A 26,192-nucleotide genomic window follows, 5' to 3' on the forward strand; every position below is an offset into this window, starting at 1 on the left:
CACATCCTTGCTGAATTAAAATATGCATTTCTTAAAAAAAGCAAGATAAAAAATTTACTGACTCCCAGTACATTTCGATTTAGAATAAATGCTGTTCTTTTTAACTTTTAATTCCTTAAAGAATCCTAAAAAAAAGTATCACATTTTCAAAAAAAAAAATTATTACATTAACATTACCAACATTAATAAATCAGCATATTAGAATGATTTCTGAAGGATCATGTGATGTTGAAGACGTGATTCTGCTCATATAATTTACGTTAAATAAAAGTTTAGTATAATTATTTATAATTATATAAAAATAGAAAATTTATTTTATATTGCAATAATATTTCACAATATTACTGTTTTTCTGTATTTTCGATCAAATAAATTCAGCCTTGATGAGAACAAAAACGTATTTAAAAAATTAAAAAAAAATTAAACAAAACAAACTCCATATCTCTGTACCTTAAATAAATACACTAATACATTACATATTTCTAACCAAGCGTTAAATTAAATTAAATTAAATATTTATAAGATATATTAAAATAGAAAACTATTAATAGATATTTTAAATTGCAATAATATTTCATACTATTACTGTTTTTCTGTATTTTTGTTCAAATAAATGCAGCCTTGATGAGCACAAAAACCTATTTTAAAAAAAAAATTATTTATATATATATATATATATATATATATATATATATATATAAACAAACCTTACATACCTCCATACCTTAAATAAATACACAAATACAATACATATTACTAACCAAGCGCTAAATAAAAAAAGTAAATTAAATTAAATTGAATAAAAATATAAAATACATTAAAATATAAAACAGATATTTGAATTGCAATAATATTTCACAATATTACTGTTTTTATGTATTTTTGATCAAATAAATTCAACCTTGATGAGCACAAAAACGTATTAATATATATATATATATATATATATATATATATATATATATATATATATATATATATATATATATATAAACAAACTCCATACCTTACCTCGTACCTAAAATAAATACACTAATAAATTACATATTACTAACCAAGCGTTAAATTAAAATTAAGTCGATTAAATTAAATCAAAGCTAATTTTGGCTTATTACTGTAATTAAAAACACCATCAACATGAATGGAAACAGCACTCAGCATGACAAACTAAGCGATGAGTTTTGTGCTTAATGTAAACTACTGTTGAAGCGTCATGACGGTAAATGACAAGACGAGGGCCAATCAAATGGTGGGATTGGCCTTCTGTAGTCTTAGCTGTCAGCAGAATAATCCAATTAGCAAACACGCCTTGTAGAGCTTTGGCCAATCATCGAGCCACTTGAAGAAAGTATCCCTCCCCTCCATCAAGACGCACAAGACTCTGAATCGAAGGATATCTTGGCCTCCCTACAGAAGCTGATTATTCGGATCTATGTAATGATTTATCCCACACCATGATCCCATACTGATACGAAACTTAGACAGATTGAGTCAATAAGTCGAGAGATTTGTTCGGGGACATCTGCGTTGGCGTCAAACATGCGCAAAAATTCACGCTATCAAAGCAGAGAATCACCGTGAACGGAATGATCGCTTCTCACGTGAAGTCACCCTGATTGTTTGTTTTTAAAGGAAGCGACAAGCATACCGACTCCGAAAATACCCGCAACCAAGAGACCGAAGTGGGAACGAACGCTGACATCCGCAGTATATCTGGAAACGTAAGTATGGGGACGTGTGGGCCTCGGGTTTGTTCGACGAGAGCTAGTGCTAAGCTAACCAGCGCGAGCCTGCGCGTGATTTCATTGCTAAGTATGAGGCTTGTTGTGTAACGAGCAAGCTGACACACAAGCGAGCCTCTTACGATATAAGACTGACATTACCGCCCACTTTCCGTTTGGATACAACAAAGAAACACTGTTGTTGTTGTTATTGTGTGTAGGTTCCGAGTTTTATTGCTTTTGTTTGTCCAGTAGCAGCGACAGACAAACAAGCGAGCGTCAGAAATAATCCCATCGGCTCCTGCTCACTGTTAGTAAGAATTCAGTGCATTATGTAATCACCTCCGCTCCTGTCAGTTCTCTTCTGTTTCTCTGACATGTTTCAAGCTTTTCTCACTCATATTTAACGCTTCATTTGTCCTTTTAACCTACAGTGTGCTGGCTCACATTTACCCTTGGTTTCATGCTGAGCATAGTTGGTTACTTTTACCTTACTGGGTGTTTGCAAGGACGGCCTGAAATTCATGCTGAAATTGTGTCGCTTTGAGCTCTTGCAAGGCCTCCTAATTTATAATATAGATTTATATTATTTACAAAGCTCGTTTTTGCTTTAATGCAACATAATGTGATCAGTACTTCAGATAAAGTGTTGTAAGATGTCTGCTAAGTGACATTTGGAGTAGGTGAGTATAAGTTTTGCTCACCAAGTCTGCATTTATTTGATCCAAAGTACAGCAAAAACAGTCAAATATTAAAATGTGTACTATTTAAAATAACTGTTTTCCATTTTAATATGTTTAAAGTGTTATTTATTCTTGTGGTTTCAAAGCTGATTTTTTAGCGTCATTACTCCAGTTACATGGACCTTCAGAAATCATGCTGTTCTGATTTGCTGCTCAAAAAACATTAATTATTATCATTATGTTGAAAACAGTAGAATAGTACATTCTTTTTTTCAGGTTTCTCTGATGACTAGAAAGTTCAGAAGAACAGCATTGATCTTAAATGGAAATATTTGTAACATAATATATCATCACTTGATCAATTTAAAACCTTGCTTAATAAAAGTATGTAGTTTTCATAAAAGCTTATTAATGGTATAGTTTATAATGTACAAAAGCATTTTATTTCAGATAAATGCTGGATCTTTCTACTCATCAAAGAATACAGAACACAATGTACTCAACTGTTTTAAATATTGATAGTATATTAAAAAATGTTTCTTGAACAGCAAATCAGCATATTAGAATGATTTCTGAAGGATATTGTGACACTGAAGACTTGAGTAATGATGCTTTGATCATAGGAATAAAGTACTTAAAAATATTCAAATAAGTGTTATTTTAAATAGTGAAAATATTTCACATTATTACTGCTTTTGCTGTACTTTGGATTAAATAAATGCAGGTTTGGTGAGACTTAAGAAAAAACATACTGTTCAAAAACTTTTTGACTGGTAGTGTATCTGGCTTCAAAAGTTGAATGATGGCCAAAAAGTCTTATGTTTTTCCATTACCTCATTTTTTTATGCATATTCATGTTCACTTTATCTCTGGTACAGTTTGTGAAAGTGTCATTTCTGATTACGAATTTGTCAAATCTTATAATTTCAGCTTTTAAATGTTATATACACAAATCCTTCGTATCCATAGTGTTATGGATACATACTTCAAAATGTATAGTTGAGTGGTGTCTCTCTCTTGCTAGTGATATTTCAAATGATGTCTAGGATTTAATTTTAAAATATCATTATGTTCTCAGATACACTTAGATTCAAAAGTTTATGGTCAGTTTTTTAATTCTTAAAAATGCTTTTATTCAGCAAGGGTGCATTGAATTGATCAAAAGATAAAGTAAAGAAAGTTTTTATGTTAGAGTAACTCAAACTTTGACTGTGAGTTTGTCTGCAGCAAGATTAGAGGTCTGATTATACTGTAGATAAAGGGCTTTGGTCATCATTTGTTAACCCGATCGGTGCGGCTGTGGACTGTAGACATGACCAGATGACGACAGCAGTTAACGCTTTTTTCTTTATCATGATTGAACACTGTGTGAAACTTTGACCCAGCCTGCTGTTCAGAGAGAGTGCTGAGTTTGCAGTTGTTCATCTGATGCTGATTGCTAAATGTTGGATTTGCACGAGCAGGGAGTTCGGAGGATTGGCAGTGTAATAAAAGCAGATGAGGGGACCCCTTTGTTTGCTCAGTGGCTTCCTTAAAGTCCGTCCAGATCTGTGACAGGCACAGAGCTATTGGCAGAAAGCGAAGCACAAGACTGCCATGCAGATCTCAAGTGATGGCGATGAAATGGCAAACACTGTGGGAAAATATTTGGGCACTCTTGTGAAAGTTCGTTAATGTGAAAATGAAAATTCTGTCATTTACTTAGCCTTTATTTTGTTACAAACCTGTATGACTCACTTTCTTCTAAAGAAGGTTTTGAAGAACTGTTTGTGACTATACCAGAAGTCTTTTTGCCCCCCATTGACTTTCATTGTATGGACGAAAACAGTTCTTTAAAATTTCTTCTTTTGTTTTCTGTAAACAGAAACAAAGTCATACGGGTTTGCAATGCCATGAGGGTGAGTAAATGGTGACAGAATTTTTGTAGGAATTATCGCTTTAAGTGGCTAAAATCACTTTGATTGGTGTCATTACATGACAGAAGAGAAAAGTGGTGGAAAAAGATGTTTAACAGCTAAGAATTGTTGTATACATCTTTTAGGTGATGTCCTGATGATGAGGTTATTATGTAGATTACCATTTAAAATTCTGTTTCAATGTGCATCATCATGACAGTCTTAATTTTCTTGGCATGCTCTTAATATGCATATGGGTCACAATCAGGTCCTGTGGATCACCCTCTTCTCGCTGTCATCGTGCTGTCGCCACTGAACCAGCTCTCCAGCTCACAGACTAAAGTCAAGGGATTAATGTCAAGAGGGCCGAATAGGTGGTGCGTGAAGACCACGACAGTGTGAATACATGGAAGATGTTTCCTATACTCTGAGAGTATTTGTATGTTTTATGGGTTTGGCAGGGTGGTGTTCAGAATGACTCAGGATTAACTCTTTCCTGACCACTTCCCTGTGTGTGGGTGTGTGAGAGGGCGTGCACGCTAGTGTTTGTGCTGAACGTCTGACGTAAATAGGAGCTTTAGTTAGGCCTAGCTTAAAAAATGCATTCGCTACCAATACCATTTAAAAGTTAAGAGCTAGTATTTTTTTTAAGTTGATCAAAGCCAACAGTGCAGCCTTTTTACAATATACAAAATATTAAGCAGCACAGCTGTTTTCAACATTGGTAATGAGAAATATTTTTTGAGCACCAAATCAGCATATTAGAATGATTTGTCAATGATTATGTGACACTGAAAATAAAAAAAGCTTTGCCATGATTGGAATAAATTTACTTTTTAAAATAGAAAACCGTTTTTTGTTTTATTGTAATATTTCTGTATTTTTGTTCAATAAATGGTTTCAAAAGCAAACTTTTAATGGTAGTGTAGATGAAAATTGTGTCAGGAATTACTCACTCTCATGTCGTTCCAAACCCATAAGACCTTTGTTCGGAACACAAATTAAAATATTTTTGATTTAAATCCGAGAGATAATATAATTTATTCACCCCCTTGTCCTCCAAGATGTTCATGTCTTTCTTTCTTTGGTTGTAAAGAAATTTGTTTCTTGAGGAAAACATTACAGGAATGTTCTTCATATACTGGACTTCTGTGGTGCCCCAAGTTTGAACATCCACAATGCAGTTTAAATGCAGCTTCAAAGGGCTCTAAATGAATCCAGCCAAGGAGGAAGGGTCTTATCTAGTGAAACGATTGGTTATTTTCTAACAAAATGTGCAATTTATAAACATTTTAACGTCAAATGCTCGTCTTGTCTAGCTTTGTGATTTGCATGTGTACTATGGTTCAATTAGGGTATATCCAATCTCATTTTCTCCTCCAACTTCAAAAACGTCCTACATTGCTGCAGAAGTACTGACCCAGTGTTTACAAAGTGAGCGTACAAAGAAGGTCAAACACCCTTTACAAAAAAGGTAAACAGCGATGTCAGAGGTTTTCTGAATGAGATGGGAGTTTGCAAAGTTGGTTAAAAAGTATATACTCTTTAAAAAAAATTAGAAAATAACCAATCATTTCACTAGATGAGACCCTTCTTCCTCGGCTGGGATCGTTTGGAGCCCTTTGAAACTGCATTTTGGAAGTTCAAACTCGTAGGCACCATAGAAGTCCACTATAAATTCCTGAAATGTTTTCATCAAGAAACATAATTTTATTACGACTGAAGAAAGAAATACATGAACATCTTGGATGACAAGGGGTGAGTAAATTATCTGTAAATTTTTGTTCTGGAAGTAAACTTCACCTTTGTTTTAAATTAAGACACAAGTATTTGTCACTGTATCCTTAGGGCTTTTCACACTTGAAATTGTTAACCCAGGGTTATCCTAAACCCCAGATAAACGGAATCCTGGGTTATCTGTAATCATGTTTCACACTGCTTATATTAAACCTGGGGTTAGCGGTTAATCCTGGGTATTCATTAACAGACGTTTCACACTGCACACATTCCTAAACCCCGGGTTTACGTTCTAATTTGCATATTTGCTGTGTTACTGTACCTGATTGGACGTACGGCAAGGTGCAGGCAAACCTTCCACTTCCAGTTATGCTACCAGTTTAAAAAAAATGTCGCCGCATAGGTCTTTAGCCGTTTTTAGCCTCATGAGGCGCACAAAGGTAAAAAAACAAAAGACAAAATAACAAGACAAAGAAACAAAGGAGCAAAGTATATGAACATTTATTTGAATTTCTTTTAAGTTTCGAGAGACTAGTGTGTCATCAGGTTCTTCTGTCTCCTCCTCGGGACCCAAGTCGGCAGCAGTGTCAACAAGTATGGTTCGACACTTGGACGATCTTTAAGAATTGGGTCCAAAATATCAAAAAATGGACAGGTCTGTCGTTCTGCCCCAGAGCAGGCATTATGATCTTTCACAGCTTTATAATCTTTTTTGGCTTTTTGCAGTTTGTCCTCTAGCTGACCGGGCATTCAATGATACCCAGGCTCAGCTAATTTCTCAGTCAGTTCTTTAAACACTCGGTTGTTTGTGACCGTGCTGTCGAATTTGTCTTGAATATGTTTTTGTTGTAAAAACAATACAGTCTCCTCATCACTCCAGTTCACACGCTTTCCTCCTTTTGACATTTCTTACTTTTGAAGTTCTTGACGTTAACGTTTACTTACTTCTCATCGGCTGCTGTTTACATCACGCGCGTTTCCTGTTAGTGACTTGACGTAATGCTCGCTGATTTCGGATTAGCTGTCTGTTGGTAAGCGTCCAGCAGCAACAAACAAACACCGCTCCGTTTCACACTGAACAAACTTAGCACCGCATTGCGGGGTTAACACCGCAATTGCGGTGCTAACCCTGCTCCGGAGCAGGGTTTAATAACCCCAGGTAAAATGCGGTGCTAACACCGCTTTCAAATTACAGGTGTGAAACGCGTCTTTACCCGGGGTTAAAAGCGGTGTTTAGAACGCAGATAACCCAGGGTTAAGCACAGTGTGAAAAGCCCTCTAGTGTTCCGCAGTTTATCCTATGTTACAGTTTCAGGGTAAAAACTTCGTCTTTGCTCATTGTATTTCAGATGGCTGGTAGGTCCATTGCTTTGCATCTTAATGGAATCTGCCAGCTGTGTTTTGATACCAGAGACTGTGGAATATTTCTGAGTTGGCTTTATGGGTGGATCAGTAAAAGCAATAGCTCGGGTAGCTATGAAAAGCACACTCAAGCACCTTGTCTTTGATATGCATTGATTGTAAATTCACTAATGGATGTTAAGTAGCCTAACCATATTTAAAATCAATAATCATTTCTTATGCAGTTCGTTTAGTTTCATAACAAAGGAACTATAGTGTATATCCCAGCTGATAAAACTTTTATTGAAAGTAGCAGTTCTGCTTTGTCTTAAGTAGGTTGTATGATAGTGGACGTTTGTTTAGTGCTGTAACAACAGGTTTGCGTGGTTGACTGACTGATGCCAGCTGTATGGACAGTTTTCGTTAGATCTTGATTCAGAAGTTACATGAGTTACTAAAATACTGTCTCTTCACTTTCACTTGGACACTTTTTCCAAATGTATACACATTAAATGGATAGTTCACCCAAAAATTAAAACTCACCCTCATGTTTCTCTGGCACATAAACAGATATTTCCAGTTTTTTTTTTTTATCATACTGTGGTCACCTGTTAGGTTGCTAACATTGTTCAAAATATCTTTTGTCTTCCACAGACACTGAGTTAATGACAGAATTTTCATTTTTGCATAAAGCATCACATTAATCTTTGCAAAAAAAAAGATTTTCTGTTGTACGTATATAAGACTAGAGTTTTTCATCTTAAGAGTGTGAACCTTTTAATCATTAAATACTTTTGTAATCACAGCAGATTTGTTATAACCTCTATGATGGATTTGCTTGAAATTTACAACCAGTGATACAGGGTTGGGTAATATACTGATTGCTCCTATATAAATATATATATATATATATATATATATATATATAATATAATATATAATTAGGCAACATTATTGGAATGTAAAAAAAAAAAAAGGTAGGTTAAGTAGATTTCATTTTGTTTCTTTCGGTTAGTTTAAGCTGTCCATGTGACACTTACCTTATCACCAGAAAACAGTCACGTAATTCTCTGTGTAGCATGAAAATTTTTTGATAAAAACGTATTTTGTTAAATGCTGCTTTCCATTGCTTATTGTATATTCACATAAACTGAATTTGCAATAGGGCTCTCACTAATGATTTTAATAATGGAGTTAACTATTGATTATCCTGACGATTAATCGGATAATTATAAATAATTGTTTGTGGTAATAAAAATAGACCCAAGCAGATACTAGCCTTTAAAATTACTTAACATGCATATATAATAACAATGATGTAATAAATGAAGTATCAAAAGCAACTAATCATAGTTTTGTTGTACAAAACTGTTAATTTATTATGAACAATGGAGCTAACATACATTACGCATTATAACAAATGACTGCAAAGTACAATCTAATCCTTGTTTAATATTGCTTAAAAAACATTTAACTAAATACCCACTTATTTTTTTATATATTTGGCCATTTCTTTACAACACAAATGCTACAGCCACTGTAATTTCTTGAATATGTGGACATCAAAACATGTAAACTTAGAGTGAGGCTTTGAGCTTTTATTTTCAAATTGTGACGAACAGTTAGCATATTTAGAAAGATATTGATGTATTCTCCTGTTTGTGTAGGTTTATGAATGTTTTACCTTATGTGCATGTGCACGTTTTATTCTCAGATGAACGTTACAATAAACCCAAACTCACAACAATATGCAGAAATGAAGTTTGAGACGCTCCACACATGTAATGTTAAAAGATAACTGTTTGTGTGGAGCAGCATTTACTGTAAACCAATCTGCTCTGAGACGAACGTACGTAACCTACATGGGTGCAAATTTTTTTTATTTTTCGACAGTAGTAAAAAATTGACTTTATACACTTATGTTTAATCTTGAAGTAAGTAGAATCTGTGCACTAACAGAAGGAAAGTACCACTGGTTTTGGGTGACTTTGCGATGGCATCTCACTGGCTCCTTTATGAGGATCTTAAATGATCTCATCTATCGTGCAACAAAGTTTCTCTTCTTTCTAACAGCACAAAGTTGTCTGCCTTTTCTCTTCACGTTGTCTTTTTTTTTTCCCCAGCAAACTATTTGGTTCACATAGGAACTTCTCCTTTGCGTGCCTGAGCACCACCATTGTGGTGAGACGGAAACGAGCGTCTGCTACAAGCTTGTTTGAAAGATTCACAAGGTGCATCGTTTTGAGGGAACTTGGGAATGTCATAAGTTCAATGTTAAACTACTTAGAGGATCGGCAATGTTTGTTCACATCACAAAATCAGTATGTATCCCAAAAGGCACTTCAGTTTGCGCTGCCGTTTTACTAAATGGTTTTGGCTCACTTACCAGTTTGAGACCAATATCAAAGCCATTTTAGTGAAGTAAAAGACAAGCATTGTATTGTTTAATCGATTGCGCTGCTGCTAAGGTTCTGTTTCTGATCTAACTGTAGTCTAACCCTCAGGCATCACGCCTACAGATCGTCTGATGCATATTGCACACAAAAATGGCAAGAACTCACCGCTACAAATCTGATTGGCTTCTGCGCAATTTCCAGGAGTGAATTTGAGCTTGGCATATGCCAATAGTCAGAAATCTTTCTATGTGAGACTAGCAGTACTGAGGTCAGTGAAAACAATAAAAATGAAAAGCACATGTAGTGAATATACAATTGCAAAAGAAAAGTGAACTTCTGCTTTAAGTATTGTCATTTTGGGACTAAAATGTCACGACTTGGATGTTTTTTGAGTCACAGGTGCATAGTTTGCGTTGAACTTTAGCTCAAATGTCTCTAGCATCTACTAGAATACTTGTTGCCTTCCTGTAACATCAGCAGGACACAGTATTGCATATTTGGTGTACCTCTGTATACTTTTTTCGTTCACATGCTGTGCTCCTGCAGAGACCTACAATTCCCATAAGATGATGCTCTCCTCTTGAGTCTCGGGATTTGCTTGTAGTCTCTAGTTGTGTGATTCTTTGTACGAAAGAGTTTCAGGTAGCGAAATGTCATTAATTTTGAACTTTACCCTCTTTTTTGCCCTCTCATTCTCCTCTCACAGACCTTTTAGCGAGCAGACTGTCAGCTCACACCCTCAGTGGTTGTGTAAGCCTGCCAAAATCCACTTCCCTCTTACTCTGATACAATGTATTTTGGCTCAGTTTTTGCTGTACAGGCCTGTGCTTCAGGTTTCGCCGTGTGGTTTTGATACGAATGACTGGCCAGTGACAACAGTTTCGAGGGGAAAGATGGCGAGAGTTTGCGGTTCCAACTGTGATAGGGTGGTGTGGGAGTTACAGTGCGTCTGTGAGGGGGCGGATAATTCGTACAGTAGATGTGAGAGCTCTTCTGCGCTTTACATGTGTGCATGGGGAGAGGAACCCGGTGTCGCATCTTTCATCCTGCCTCCAGAAGAGCAGAGGCCACATATGGTGTGAGTGATAGAAGAGGGGTTGGTTGTCGTTCTCCAAACTCTGTGTTTACTCAGCTGAGGCTAGCTGGACAGATATAGCTCTCTCCATACAGGGCCTCGTTGCTCTTCTTTTGTTTTGGTGCCTTGGTGATGCAACACATCTTCCTTTAGCTAAGGGAGTGCCCTGAATGATCTGGGTGCTCTGTAGCACTTTAACCACAGGAACACCTCTTTGTAACGGTTCTCCTGCGCTATCTGTGAACCTCTGTCAGAACCGGTTCGTGTGTTAGCCGACTTGAGAAACAAACGAAGACATATCTCACTTTGTTCCTACATAATCTGCCCATAAATACATATAGTGCATTACAGCCAGAATTAGGGGTGGAAGGCTCATGATGCCGATAATATCAAGATACAGCAATTTTGCGATAATATATTGCTAGACAATCTTATAATGATACACCACGATATCTGTCTTAATTATTAAAACAAAATGCCTGTGAAAAGGATAAGTGCAGGTTTTTTCTCTTTACTCAAGCCCAAACTGCTAAAAATTGTGCAAAAACTTAACCGAGTTTCTTTCTTTTGTTGAACACAAATGTTATTTTGAAGAATGTGGGTAACCAAACAGTTGCCACATTCTTTGTGTTCAGCACAAGAAAGTAATTAACACTGGTTTGGGACAACATGAGAGTGAGTAAATAATGACTGAATTAACATTTTTGGGTGAACTATCCCTTTAATGACAAGCAGGTACATGTTTTGTGCTATTAGTCTGCTTTCACTTTAAGAAATATGTAAATATCTCATGATTCGATATGTGCAATTCACCTTTATTCCTCGAGGTGGCACTGTTTGATGGACAATAATGACGTGATGTTTCACTCATAACTATCACAGGCATAAAACAAAAGAATATCAGCACTTCTCATTCATTCCTATTAGGGATGCACCGAATATTTGGCCACCAAAAATTTTCGGTTTTCGGCCGAAAGATTTTTATCACCGAAACAACACGGCCGAAACAGTATGTTGAGGCAAACAGAATCCGCAGCCTGCGCGTGTTCGTCTGAAGCAGCACGTCTGCGGTGTGGACGTATATCTGAGAAAGACCCACAGATAGCGATGTGCAAAACTTGTAATGCAGAAATTTCAATAAGGGGTGTCTGCAGTCGTGAGTGCAGCCAGTGATGAGAGCAGAGATCGGCGCATTGCGCGCAGACAGATGTAGCTTTCAGTGAGTGAAAAACAATGGCTTTACGTTGGTGTTACGTCGCAATATTTTAAAGATATGTCTTTTCTATATACTGTATTTTCATAAATATTTATGTTTTAAAGCATGGAGGTGAGCCAATGGATATCACACAAGCAACGTGAAAACTGCGCAATATGTTAAAGTGAAAGTAAAAACTGACAGTGATTTTAGCATCTGACGTGCACATTCTCTCAGAGACAATGAGAGACGATTATACTTCATATGCTGATATTAATTTAGTCCCCTAATATTTTTCTTGTGCCCCGAACATGGTGGGAAAAAAATAAAGAAATTTATTTTGCGTAAGGTTTGTTTTTGAAAGTCTTAAATAAAGCTCTTAATTTTCATTGGTGACTGCAGTGTTATTAGGGGTTAAGAAAGTCTTAATTATGACTTCAGGTGGTCTTAAATGTGGAGACTGAAAGACAAGAATTGCGATGAAACGAAAGGCTATCCATTGAATAAATATGAGCGCTGCACATTTCAAAATCATTTGCTGCACTGCTTTGTGTACTACCATTCTGACAGCGGCTCCTGCTGGAAGAGAAACATGTAGAGTTGTAAATGTGAACTGATGGATCCACAAGATAATGTGTTATAAAAATTTAGACAATTAAACAATTTAAACAAAGGCAGTAAAATATATGTATATGCTATTTAAGTTATATAATACTTGATTGATAAGAATTGTTTAAATTAATATAATAAATTTATTCTTTGAAACTTTAATATTAATTGATGCAATTGCAATGCCTTGATTTTAGTAAGATTAGTACACAGTCATAGCCATAAATGCAATGGTACTAATAATTGGCGTAATTCTTTCAGTGTTTCGGTTTTTGGCCTTGGTTTCCTCTTTTTCGGTTTCGGCCAAGAATTTTCATTTCGGTGCATCCCTAATTCCTATGGTATCCGTAAACGGCGATTGAGTGTCGCAAAACTTAAATGATCAGGTTGGTTTTGCATGTTCATGATATTGCCCGTGTACTTTACTTTTACCAGGCAGTTCTTGCATATCACATACTCTTTGTCGATTTTTTGTTTGTACTATTAATGGTATAAAAGTTGAACTGGGTCCAGACTTTCATCTTAAATGTGGCTGGGGCATCTTTTAGTTTACTCGTACTGCTGTCCGACATCCTGTTAAATCTCTCTTTCTTAGGCTAGTTAACTTTTATGTTCACGTTTCCCTCATTTATGTGATTAGCTCCACCTTGGGGAGCTATGAAGTAGCTACGCTGGGAGCAGGGAAATCTATGTGGTATTGATAATCACATCGAAAATAAAAGTTTGTTTATATAATGTGTACTGTGCATATTTATTATGCATATATAAGTGTGTGTGTGTGTGTGTGTGTATATATATATATGTACACGCATGGTTTTATTTTGGATGCGATTATACGTTTGACAGTACTAATTTAGAACACCTTATTTTAGTAATTAAAATATCAATATTTGGTGCCAGCGTATCGATTCCCATATCCCAAGGAGAGGGACAACAATATATTGCCCTAACAATATTTTGGCTCACCCCTAGTCAAAATGAATTTGTATTTGAAATAGGGATGGCGAAAACTAAAAAATTTCTTGACCGACCACCGAGCCTCATTAGCCGGTTGAAACCGGTTAACCGATTAGTTTAAAATATGGTACGCTATTTGAAATAACAGCCATTTCGAGCCGCGCCTGCAATTTCGCAACTCTGTCGCATCTGGCCGCGATCACACCGAACGCGTCTTTTAGTTCTAAAAACGCGAGGCGCACAGCACTGCCTTTTTTTTGGTGACTTTTAATAAAAGAGCGTGCTGCGTTTTTTTTATGTTGATAAGCAACGACCAAAACAGCTGTCCTGTCAGTCAAATCAAAGGATTATAACGCGAGCACTCTAAAATCTTAGTTTTATGCTGTTAAGTAAACTGTCATATTAGAAACCCTAAAAAATACAGCTCCGGGTTACCCACGATAGACACAAAAGGTTTCTCCTCTATTTCTTGCAGTCTCCGGACTTTTTAAGCAACCGTAAAATTCCGTCACCACAACAGAAGGCCCGCCTCTCCATTCATTCGATTGGACAATGGAAAAGAACGCGAATGACGTTGGGCGTTTTTCCGCTCAGAGTTGATTTTTTTTTTTCAACTTCACGCGCTCAGAGCGCTCCTGCATAAACGCGAGGCGCAGCAGGCGGTGAAAACGCGAGGCGCCTGGGGCGCATAAGCAGCGCGTAGAACGCTCACTGCCAACAGAAAACCATTCAAAAGAGGCGCCTCCAACTGCAAAAACGCGTTCGGTGTGATCGCGGCCTCTATCTGCCGCTCTGCCTCCCGCACACACACACACACACACACACCGCCACTCATAGATATATATACGTAGATGCCTCATTAGCGACTGTTTATATGGGCCCATTTCACTGCGGTCTACTTGACGTCATTCACCCATAGATCTCATAGTAATCACTGAAAATTCGAAAAGCCACAGTCCTGCACAGCCGTTGGTCTGCGAACCTACAGTATGGTGAATGACGTCAAGTGGACCGTTCCAATATGGCGGACGCATCTACGTGCTTGGAGCGGTCCAATGCGGTATCTATGTATATATATCTATGCCGCCACTCACGTCACTTTTTTAAAATCCCCTACGGTGCGAAACATGAGTCCCGCAAACGCGGCGCCGAAGAGCTTGTTGTATGTAATCGTAGGACAAATGGCTCCTTAGTTTCAAATAGTTTGGGTACAAGGTGATCGCTTTGAAAATAAAGGCGTTTGTCTAGGTTAGAAGCTCATTTGAAACATTGCCACGGCTCATTTAAGAAAATGACAGCTCCGAAGAGACGCCGCTTTAGTTTCGGTAGTGCTAACCATAATAAAGAAAGATGATGATCATCATCACCTTATCGGTTACCACTGAAATGTAGATGTAATGTATTTCCAAATCTAAGCCCATCTTATGCGGAATGTTGCCTAATAGACTGCAACATGATAAAACCAATGGATAAAACAGGCACCTTCTGAATGCGTAAAAGACGCACCGGCACTTTTTTTTTTAACCGACTACCGACAACTTTGACCGGTTAACGTTGATACGGTCAACCACCGGTCAAACGGTCATCGGTTAACATCCCTAATTTGAAATGTTATTTTAGTTGAACATGAAGTGGCTAGAACCTCTGTACAACACGCCATACAGAAGACTGCGTTATACATTTCCAATAATTAATTTTAAGGGTGTTAGTCTAGTATTCTTTTGTCTCATTCCTCATTCTAGCCTGTCAAAGGTGTAGTCACATTAGCAAAATTTGGCAGGCAAAAAAGTCCATTGTCTATTTTTAATAGTGCAGCGGTGTATAAACCAAGCAACTTTCTGTTGGCCAATATGGTGAAAGCTTTTGTCCTCAAGCAGAATTCCCATTTGTGTGGATCCCTGTTAAAATGATTATTTTAACAATGTCCTTACTATCTTTCTGGGTCTTGAACATGTCAGTTCCGTTGCTGTCAATGCAGGGTCCAAAAGCTCTTGGATTCTATTAGAGCTGGGCGATATGGCAAAAAAAATTATCACGATAATTTTTTTTTTCATATCAGTCGATATCGATAATTATCACGATAAATGTCAAATCTTTATAATTATATCTATCAATTTTAAAGGCAGATTTTTACTCTCGACAGTTAATTATTATTTATGGTTTATTGTCAGAACAGGACAAATACTTTCCTAACAATAATCAATTGAGGTAGAATATATAAAACGTTTTTATAAAAAATAAGAACTGTAAAATGATACAACACTTGTAACATGGCTCTGACTGTAAATGCAGAGTTAAAGTGATTAAGTATATTTATCATTCAACAAAAATAAGAATAGACAAATCTTTTCAGCATGCCAATCCCTTTGTGCAGCTGATTTAACACATTTTGTAAAATGTTTTAGCTGTCTGACAATATAAATAAAATAAAAAATAATGGCTCAGGGCTCTACACTTACTTTTCTTGTTAGGAGCACTTGTGTTCCTAACTTAAATTTAGGAGCAGTCAAAATTTTAGGAGCACATTCTAAACTATAATCGAAACTCTTATTAAAAAAAAATTAGCCTTCCTATTACGAGGTGATATTTGACTCTTCAAAGTGATTTACAGGGGAATTTTGTTTTTTACCTTTTCATATGTTCAATGAGGTTTAATGAGGTGAGTGCAATCAAAATCATAAATTCATGTTGAGATTAATGTAAAATCTATAATATAAACTTTTGAAAACAGAAATATTAAAGATTTATATAACTGAACAGATCTGCCAGCAGGTGGCGGCAAGACACTGATTTAATTACTGAATCATATCAGTCATTTGATTTGTTTGAACGGATGATTCATTCGGGAATAAATTGAGTGACTGTCTTTATGAATGGGAAATTGAATCATTTCACTAGATTCGTTTAAAAATGCACGTTCATTCATAAACGAAAACACCGCTGTGTTTGAATGGAGATGCGCGCAGTTGTGACTTGTTTCAGATTACTTTTGATGACGAAATATAGTAGTAGTGTTGTAGTCAGTCAATGTAAGTCACTTAATAATAACTTCTTGTTTATTTAACTGCTGTATTAGATCAATATCTCATTTACAAACCACCTTAAAATTATTAAAAGCTGTCACTCATCTTAGTTTGCGATATCACAAAGCTCTATTATAAACAACGACGTTCTCTTTACTGCACAGTCAGTCTCTTATTTACACACTCTCTATACTTTATGAAAGGATTCGTGAGATCTGTCTGTGATGCATTACTCAAGGTTGCAAAAACACGTAGAAACCTTTAAATCTCCGCTGAGCGCAAACACAAATATGCTGATCGGGTCAGTCGCACATGGTGCTCCTAAATATTTTTTTACAGTCGCACGTACTAATTTTTAGTCGCAAATGCGAGTGAAATGGTTGCACTAGAGCCCTGTGGCTGTAAACTAAATACTGCATGTGGCCTTCCAGAAGTGCAGGCTGCAAAATGCCTGCACAGCGTTACGCATAGTGCGTAAACATTATCGAGCACTTATCGAACTGTCATTATCGTTTTATCGGGAAAAAAAAAACTATATTGTGATAATTATCGTTATCGAATTATCGCCCAGTCCTAGATTTTATCAAAAATATCTTAATTTGTGTTCCGAAGATGAACAAAGGTCTTGTGGGTTTGGAACGACCTGAGAGTGAGTAATTAATGACAGAATTTTCATTTTTGGCTGAACTATCCAAGAGTTATAGAGGTCACGTCTAACCAAGGAAGACAATTGTAACAACTCTAAAGTTTTAATAAATATTCTAGTTCTGTTTGAATAGAGAACAATATTGTTGGAATCACTTTCAGAGTGATATATATATATTTTTTCTGGCTAATGAATGATAAAATCAATGGGCCGATCAGATTCTGACATAAATGCAGTACACACTTAAAAACAATGTTGTTGTGCATTGGTCTGGGTGCTGATTTAATATCACTGCTGTTGTCTTTATAGTTATCACTGTAGGTGTGAACAGGTTTTAAATTGAGTCTGACTTTATGCCAGTTATATAACAGGAATACCACTGTATATTGACAGTGGATTGGCAAATACTGTTGTCAACTTCATTTTGGTGGCAAATGGGCTTATCTGTGTGTATATATACTGACTCATTTGTGTAATTTCAAGACACCATAAATAGGATATCTACCATTCAATAAAGCATTGTTTATCATATCGAAACAGAAAGCTGAATGGTTTAGACAAAATCCTATCAGTAGCTGACTCTATACCAGAGGTTAAGCTCAAAGCCTGTTTTCTTCATGCTGAGCTAAAACGGAAATGCGTGGAGGTCATCTCATGTCCCGAGAAGATGCAGAGCTTGCAGTTAGGTCACTGAATGAAGCTAAGCCCCCTATTTAGAGCGCAGCACTGGAGTTGCTTGGTGACGCCACATTGTTTACTTTATTTTTAAGTAGGAGTCTTGTAAAGAAAACGGGGGTAGAAGTCATTATTGTGCCTCAACGAGCTTGGGGGTTATGACATCAATTTGGACCTTATTAAAATGCCCATGTACTTGTTCATACACTTGGTCTAATTAGGCTAAGAAAAAATACCCCCCCCCCCCCAGCATCAGAATACATCACTACAACATTTTCAACATCCTAATCCTAAGTGTTGCTACAGCAGTAAATCATGTGTGTCCTGTTTGAACATGCTTCTCTTTTAAGTTCTTGGTTTACACTGTTGCTATAGCAGAAGTTATCCCTATGGATCCTTTTTGTGTACTACAGCATTTCCGACATGGTTCTGTTTATTTTAATGCATATGGAATTATTTATTTAATATGCAAAGCGTGCCCTTATTTCCATGTCATATACACAACCAGTAATTATACAGATTTTAGTTTTTATGTGTCTTTAGTAGACAGAGTAAAAGCTCTTTGTGTGCCACAAACATCTTTCTGTTGAGTTGTTTGAGTCCAATTGAAACCACAGATTACCCAACTCTAACCTTTAAAGTCCCCATGAAATTAAACTTTTAGTATGAATATGTTGACTTTAAAGTTATCTGTAAGCTAGTGTGCTCCAAAACAATAACAATTTGCATTTACAAGATATAAGCATTCAAAACTTAGTCTCTCACTTCCACCAATATCGATTAACAATTTTGATGACATCACCCCGCACTTCAGATTCTCATCAAACTTTTCGTCCAATCAAATGCTTTCTAGAATTCAGTGTGTCACGCCCACTAAACTATGAATACATGCTGAAGCTGTGGCTAAAACTGGTCGCATGTTCACAGAGTTAGTATTTTCTGTACTGTACTGTACGTAGTAGGGCTGTGCAATTAATCGCAATCGCAAAAAAATCGCGATTTAAGCACATGCGATTTCTAAACCGCACAAGGCTGCGATTTTATCTATCCCCCCAACAGCACCCCCGCCCCCTTGAACGTCAAGTTCATTTTATTTTCGATATAGCGCCAGATCACAATAGAAGTCCTTTAAGGTTATCTTTCCTATAGAACAGGTCCATACATAGTTCTTTTATTAAACAAACTAAATTGCCTTATGTTATTTATCTTATTTACACGAAGGCATGTCATTTCTGTCTCTTCATGGTCGCGTGATTACAATGTCTCCTCCAAGAAAACACGGACTGGATCGCGGACTCCATTCATAAAAACCTAATTTACTATAGCGCGGAATGCCACGTAATTCGTCGATTTTTGGATTCATAAATCAAAAGTTGGTCTGTCACTTAATTCAAATCGCGATATGGACTAGTGTCTGTGAAAACTGAAATGCAAAAAGACCGTTTTAATATGAATCCTGCATGTTCCGTTTGCTTCTGCATGTATGAATGGACGCGTTTTTATTTCTTTACTACACGCACACTGAAGCACACGTGATGCTCCCGCTAATTTTTGGCATTTGCATCTCACATGAACAGATAAACTCAATCGCCAAATCGCTGCTGTGAGTTTCACTTTTACCGTTTCATTTGAGAAAACTAGCATCATGTACACACAGGAACTTCACTGCAACCTGTCAAAATAAAAGTACGGTTTAACATGTAATAGAACAATATTAGTCCTGTATTACTTTTGTACAGTATAATGTATGTGTTTATATATTCCTATTTAAATAATTTACATAAAAATATATATGATTAAAAAAAATATATTACAACAAGATTAACCACTTAATTATTATTTAAACGTTTTAAACTGAATATAATTTTTCTTCCATGCATTGATTTTAACAGTAAATTTCTGTTTGTTTGACAAAAATTAAAAGGGTTTATTTTTCATTTGATTAAAAATAAATAAATGTTTATGCTTTTTCATTATCAGAAAAACTAAAACACATAACAATTAAAAGCAAAAGTTTTTTGAACCCTCAAAATGTTAAAATAGAGTTTTGGACTTATTTTTCCAATGAAGTGAATGTATTCGTTATTGCACAAAGTAGGCTAAAGTACCGGGGGAAAAAAGTAAAATGGCTTATTTATTTTATGTTGTCTGTTGTAAAGACAATTTTACTACAGTTTTGTTTATTAAACTTAATACTATGTTATTTCATGGTAAAATGTTTTGTTATGCACTTCTTGTGCACTGAATACATTTAGAATGTATGTATGTAGCTTGTTTGAAAAAGCAAAAAAAAAAAAAAAAAAAAAAAATCGCAAATAAAATCGCAATCGCAATATTTGTTCAAAAAATCGCAACATGATTATTTTGTCCATATTGCACAGCCCTAGTACGTAGTACACTATGTAGGGGATAGGGAACGATTCAGGCAGTGTAAATATGCTTTTCATTGGGGCAAATGAAGACAGCAGCGTGCACAGTCTTCTTTGGTCCAGAGACGCGATAGCACAAATGGCAGACCACAGAACCTATTAGACCCATTTGTATTCTATGCGGAATGCTATATTTTATAGTGATATGAATGAGATTTGAGATCATATGCAAATGCAGCTTTACCGAGTTCAACGTCTCTGGCCTAAGCTGTGATATAAATGCTATTGGCTATTTTTAAAAAAGCGGGCGGGACTGCTGGATCTGTCCCGTCCTATCTTCCTGTTTTTAGTTGAAAGTCAGTGTTGATTCAGTAACAACTCTGAATGATTCAAAGAGTTCATTTTGGGTAAGATTCAACGGACTGATTAAAACCATTAACTTAAAGGTCCACTGAAGTGCTTTGAAACATGCGGCAGTATTCTGTGTTGACGTAAGTTCAACTGAAACAGGACGACTGGGTGGGATATATCCAGCAGTCCCGCCCCCTTTTTAAAGTAGCCAATAGCGTTTTGTTTATATCATAGCTTGGGCTAGAGCTGAACTCAATAAAGCTGCATTTGACAGAGTATGACAACTACAAGCTCACCCATATCACTATGAAATATACCATTCTGTGTAGAATTCAAATGGGTCTGATACATTTTATACTCTGCACAGATTAGTGCATATGATCTGCTATGTGCTATTGCGTCTCTGGACCAGAGCATTATGCGCATGCTGTGGCGGTTCGTGTGAAACTATGCGAAACCAGACTTCTTTCGCACCCATGGAAAGCCTGTTTACACTCAGAAACATTCCATAAACAAGTAACCAATTTCAGCTGCAGCGTCAGCGTGTATTTATAGTGAAAAGGGTTGGGATGCTTCAAATTCTAGGGTGCTTTCACACCTATGGACCGATTGCTTTGTTTTGAAATGGGGATTAAAATTATTACGCGGTTTGCTTTCACACAGCAAAGTTTCTAAACGGACTCAATGTTTTAACATGCGCAAGTAAACTGTCCTCTCATTGGTCAAAGTTCCACAGTTTATTTTCTGAGATTCCGCTCAGCTGTCCTGTCATCCATCAGGATGGAACAACAACACTATTGCACCTAAATGCACCTACTGCAATAAGAGAGCAATAAGATGGCGTTATAAAATGAAAAGGCGCGCTTTGATTTTGAATCGTGAAGACATGCCCACACACAGACATTCACAGGTTCATTTTAAGAGGTATTAGCAAAACAACAAAGCTACTGTTTTTCACAGATCTTAAATTAGCCATTATACGTTGTGATATAGCCTGGTCCGTTGGATCAAATAAATTTTTTTTTTTTTCAATAGAGCCGAGACCACCTTGTTTAGGCGATCTCAGACTGATCGTTTTGGCAAGGATCCGAGCGCGATTGCCGTGTTCACATATGCCCAATTGAACCGAGCTAAGGGTGGGGAAACGCACTAGGTTCCAAAACGACAGGCAAGGTGTGAAAGCACCCCTAGAGAGCATTTAATTGGACAGAAAGTTTGATGAGAATCTGAAGTGCAGGGTAATGTCATCAAAATCATTGATTAATTTTGGTGGAAGTTAAAGACTGTAAGTATTGAATGTTTATATCTTGTAAATGAAAATTTTGTCATCGTTTGAAACACTTATAGATAACCTTAAGGCTAATATATTCATACTAAAAGCCAAAAAAATGGCAAGTTTCTTTTCAAGGGGACTTGAAGAGAATCTGTTCATAAGAGTCATTTGTTTTCATGAATTGGTCGTGCTATACATTTGTCTGCTTTTTGCAACCAGCCTGGAAAGGAAAAGATCTATTCTTGCTCTTGATTTGCAGTAGACATGTTTTTATTAAACTCAAGTAATATATAATTACTTATGTGGTGGTGTAGATTCATCTCTAATGTAAAAATGCAGTTTTCTAAGATTTATTCAGTCATTTTTGCTCCACCAGGAAAAAGTGTGTTCCTCTGAAAGGGTCACTCTCAATGAATATACAACCTGTCTTTCAAAACTGTATTGGGAAACGGATATAAATAAATCCTAAATATAACCTGTGATTAATCCATAGCGCTTCCAGCCAGGATTAGTGCATCAGTGTCTATATGTAACTACATTTCAATTGAAAATGTCTTTCTTTCTTTAAGATGTACTAGATATACGTCTTTATTCTTGCCTCTTAGTTTCTGGTGAGGGGAAAAAGCTAAACTCTGCTGTCCGGTTTCAACCCTCCCTTCTTCACGTACACATCAAGCCACCTTACCAAACCCCCCTCATTTCCTGCTGTTGTGCCTGTTTATTAGCGTTTGATCTGATACGTTCGTGCGTATACTGCACCTGGTCTTGTGCGCTTGTTTTGAAGCTGAAGCATTAACAAAGCTTCCTCTCGAGTGTATCTGCCATGCTAATGGCAGGGTTTGATCAAAGCGAGCGCTGCATGATGGATCAGCCCATTTACTCCTGACAGAGATCATCCCAGCCTCAAGGCCTCGGAAAGAAGAGAATCTGACAAGGACGTCTAAACGTGAATGTTGGGAAGAATCCCCACATGAATGACAGCCATAAGGATGCGGCACTTCGCCCCTGCCCACTTTCAGAAGCAAGTAACCCAATCTGGGTTTGAAGGGATATAAATAGAGCCATGCTCAGAGGGGGAGGACCGGCCAAGCCGACAGCCTGGCCAGCCAAGCCATGACACTGCACAACAACCTGTGCCCTCATCCAACCACACACACACTAACACACTCTCCAGCTCCCGACCGCCTTTTTTGGTCACATGCCTTCCATGCCTGTCGTGTGTGGAGTTGTGAGCGAAAAAGCTGGCTGGGAGCACCACCCTTCTGGGTAACTCTAGTTTAGACCCCGATGTGCCACATGCTCTGGTTTGGACGAGCCCATGATCCTCTGAATGCTGGAAATTTCACTGGATCTGGGCCTCGCTGACCGCTGCCAGTTCCCCTTCTCACGGTGCATAAACAGACCTGCGAAGAGGAACACGTTGAGAGAATGAGAGAAACCGTAATTTGGCCTATCCCATGACCCCTGCTTGTAATATCGTTTGGCAAACCTTGACTTACTGTTGGTTAGTAGCCTGCTGGCTTTTTTAGGGTTTGCTAGGTCAAGGTCCCAGGCGGTGATCGCATAGCTTACGAGGCAGCTCCCATTGCATTTGTCTAATGGCTTATTTGGGCTTGTAATACATTTCAGTGGCTATTCCTGGAGTCATGTAATGGTCTTAAGGTTGAGGTTTGGCCAAAGCAGCTTAAAGCTGCTCCACACTTTCTAATCCTGCATTCAGATGGGGAATCGGGCTCATGAAAAATAAATTTTGCCTTCTGTCTTAGTAGTGATCAATAATACATTTTTCCTCTGGCCTTGTAAGTTCTGCTAAACTCCTTTTAGAGAGCGTTTTGCGTGCATTCGGCAGTTGTACGGTACATGCGTCCATTTGATGTCTGTGTGCGTGCTCGTCCTGAGGATGAGGTAGAGATAGCCAAAACCAGTTCGTGTTTTTCTTTTCAAGCGTGGTTCATGGAAGAGATGACACTTGAGATGAAAGGTGATGCAGGAGCTTGAGTTACCATCCGGACACACCCCATCGGTCTGTGTAGCCTATTTGTCCAGAAGCCTTTTTTGACATCCTTGCACTTTCATTTAGGTACTGCTTCTCCTATAATGCTGTGAGGAGATTTTGACAGAAAGCTTTCATTCATGCTCTATCTCTGAGCCACCCCTTCACTGAAATCTTAGTCTTGCTTACAACTCATTGCACATGACACATGACACTAAAGACTAGAGTAATGGTTTCTGAAAATACAGCTTTGCTGTCCAAAGACTGAATTCTATTATATAGAGAAATGTTTTAATTTTTGTATTTTGTGGTGCGCATAAAACAGACTTCAAAAACTTTTGAATGGTAGTGTTTGTGTTTATTGATAACAAAATATTAATTAGACTAAAACAGTAAATTTGTATGCATTATGACACTTCTACAAAGAATTTCTCATTTAGCATCATCCTAAATGTTTTCCAATATACACTGTTTTTTAATTGCTGCCTACTCAGTTATTTATGACTGATCTAGTCTTCTAATGCTCTTGTGTTTGTTTTTAATCAGTCTTGATGAACAATTGCTGAAGCTTGTCTGAAAAACTAAATTGCTTTTTGATGAGCTTTTGACAGTTTGTTAGTTATTATCTTCATATCTGCTGTTACGGTAGCCTTTAGATCACATCAAGATCTGTCAGTAACTCAGTAGGCGGTTGTCACTTTCACAGCCTTCATTCTCATCTCGTACATTTATACACACACTATTTTTGTGAGCAATTTATGACTTTGTGTAATGCAAAAAGAACATTGTTGAAGTGTTTATTTGGCTAATGTCCTGGAAGACCAACCCAGTGTGTGTTGATTTAAATGGCCTGTTGCGCTTTGTTATAACAACATACTTTTGTTACAGGGTTAGTTCACCAAAAAATAAAAATTGTAGTTTACTTTAGCTTTGTGTTGTTCCAAACCAGGTAGCCAAATCTTAAAAGATCCAAAAAGGTTATAAAAATATCATACGTTTTGTGAAGAGATATGATCTTGGATTAAACTGCTCTATTGTTATGGTTTCATTTTATTACTTTTTTTGGATCTTCTAAGTTTTGGACACCCAGATTTTCAGTGAAGGGACAGAAACTTCTCAGGTTTCATTTAATTTGTTGTTTAATTAACCAAAGCCTTATGGTTATGGAATGACATAAGGATGAGTAAATGATGAGAGAGCTTTCATTTTGAGTTGAATTATCCCTTTAACTTCTCAAAATGCACTTTGTTATTGTTGTAATATGTACACATGTCACATAAAGCAACTTTGTATCCTTCTTTCTTTTGCAGACGGTGTCCTGAGCCATGGGGGCCTTCTTGGACAAACCGAAGACGGAGAAACATAATGCTCACGGAGCGGGCAACGGTCTGCGCTTTGGCCTGAGCAGCATGCAGGGCTGGCGGGTAGAGATGGAGGATGCGCACACAGCCGTCGTGGGTCTACCACATGGCCTAGATGACTGGTCCTTCTTCGCAGTGTACGACGGTCACGCTGGCTCCCGCGTAGCCAACTATTGCTCCAAACACCTGCTGGAGCACATCATAACCAGCAGCGAGGACTTCCGTTCAGGACCCGACTCCGTGGAGGGTGTTAAAAGCGGCATTCGTTCCGGCTTCCTGAAGATCGACGAGTACATGCGCAACTTCTCTGATCTACGTAACGGCATGGACCGTAGCGGCTCCACGGCGGTCGGCGTGCTGGCGTCCCCCGAGCACCTCTATTTCATCAACTGCGGAGACTCCCGTGCCGTTCTCAGCCGTGCCGGACAGGTACGGTTCTCCACGCAAGACCACAAGCCGTGCAACCCACGTGAAAAAGAGCGCATTCAAAACGCAGGAGGTTCTGTGATGATCCAAAGGGTGAATGGTTCGCTTGCTGTGTCACGCGCCCTAGGGGACTATGACTACAAGTGTGTGGATGGGAAGGGCCCCACTGAGCAGCTGGTATCTCCGGAACCGGAGGTGTTTGAAATCCCACGCGTTTCAGAAGAGGATGAGTTTGTGGTGCTTGCCTGCGATGGCATCTGGGATGTGATGAGCAACGAGGAGCTGTGTGATTTTGTGCGCTCTCGGCTAGAGGTGTGGGATGACTTGGAGAAGGTCTGCAACTCTGTGGTGGACACCTGTTTACATAAGGTGAGGAGATCAGAGCATTTGAAATTTAAATTTCCTGATAATTTACTCACCTCTATGTCTTCCAAGATGTTCATGTCTTTCTTTCTTCAGTTGAAAA

The 26,192-nt window shown here is 37.6% G+C and overlaps 1 protein-coding gene across 1 annotated transcript in view; it reads left to right on the plus strand.

Moving 5' to 3' along the window:
• The first annotated feature begins 1,372 nt into the window (after positions 1-1,372).
• Positions 1,373-26,192, plus strand: part of ppm1bb (protein phosphatase, Mg2+/Mn2+ dependent, 1Bb) — a 40,461-nt gene continuing 15,641 nt past the window's right edge. The window contains exons 1-2 of the mRNA XM_073828154.1: positions 1,373-1,721; positions 25,250-26,095. Of these exons, the coding sequence (XP_073684255.1) occupies positions 25,265-26,095 (831 nt within the window). The 5' untranslated portion in view covers positions 1,373-1,721; positions 25,250-25,264. The remainder of the gene's footprint in view (positions 1,722-25,249; positions 26,096-26,192) is intronic.

The sequence above is a fragment of the Garra rufa genome, chromosome 22 (assembly GCF_049309525.1).
Source record: "Garra rufa chromosome 22, GarRuf1.0, whole genome shotgun sequence".
Lineage (NCBI taxonomy): Eukaryota > Metazoa > Chordata > Actinopteri > Cypriniformes > Cyprinidae > Garra > Garra rufa.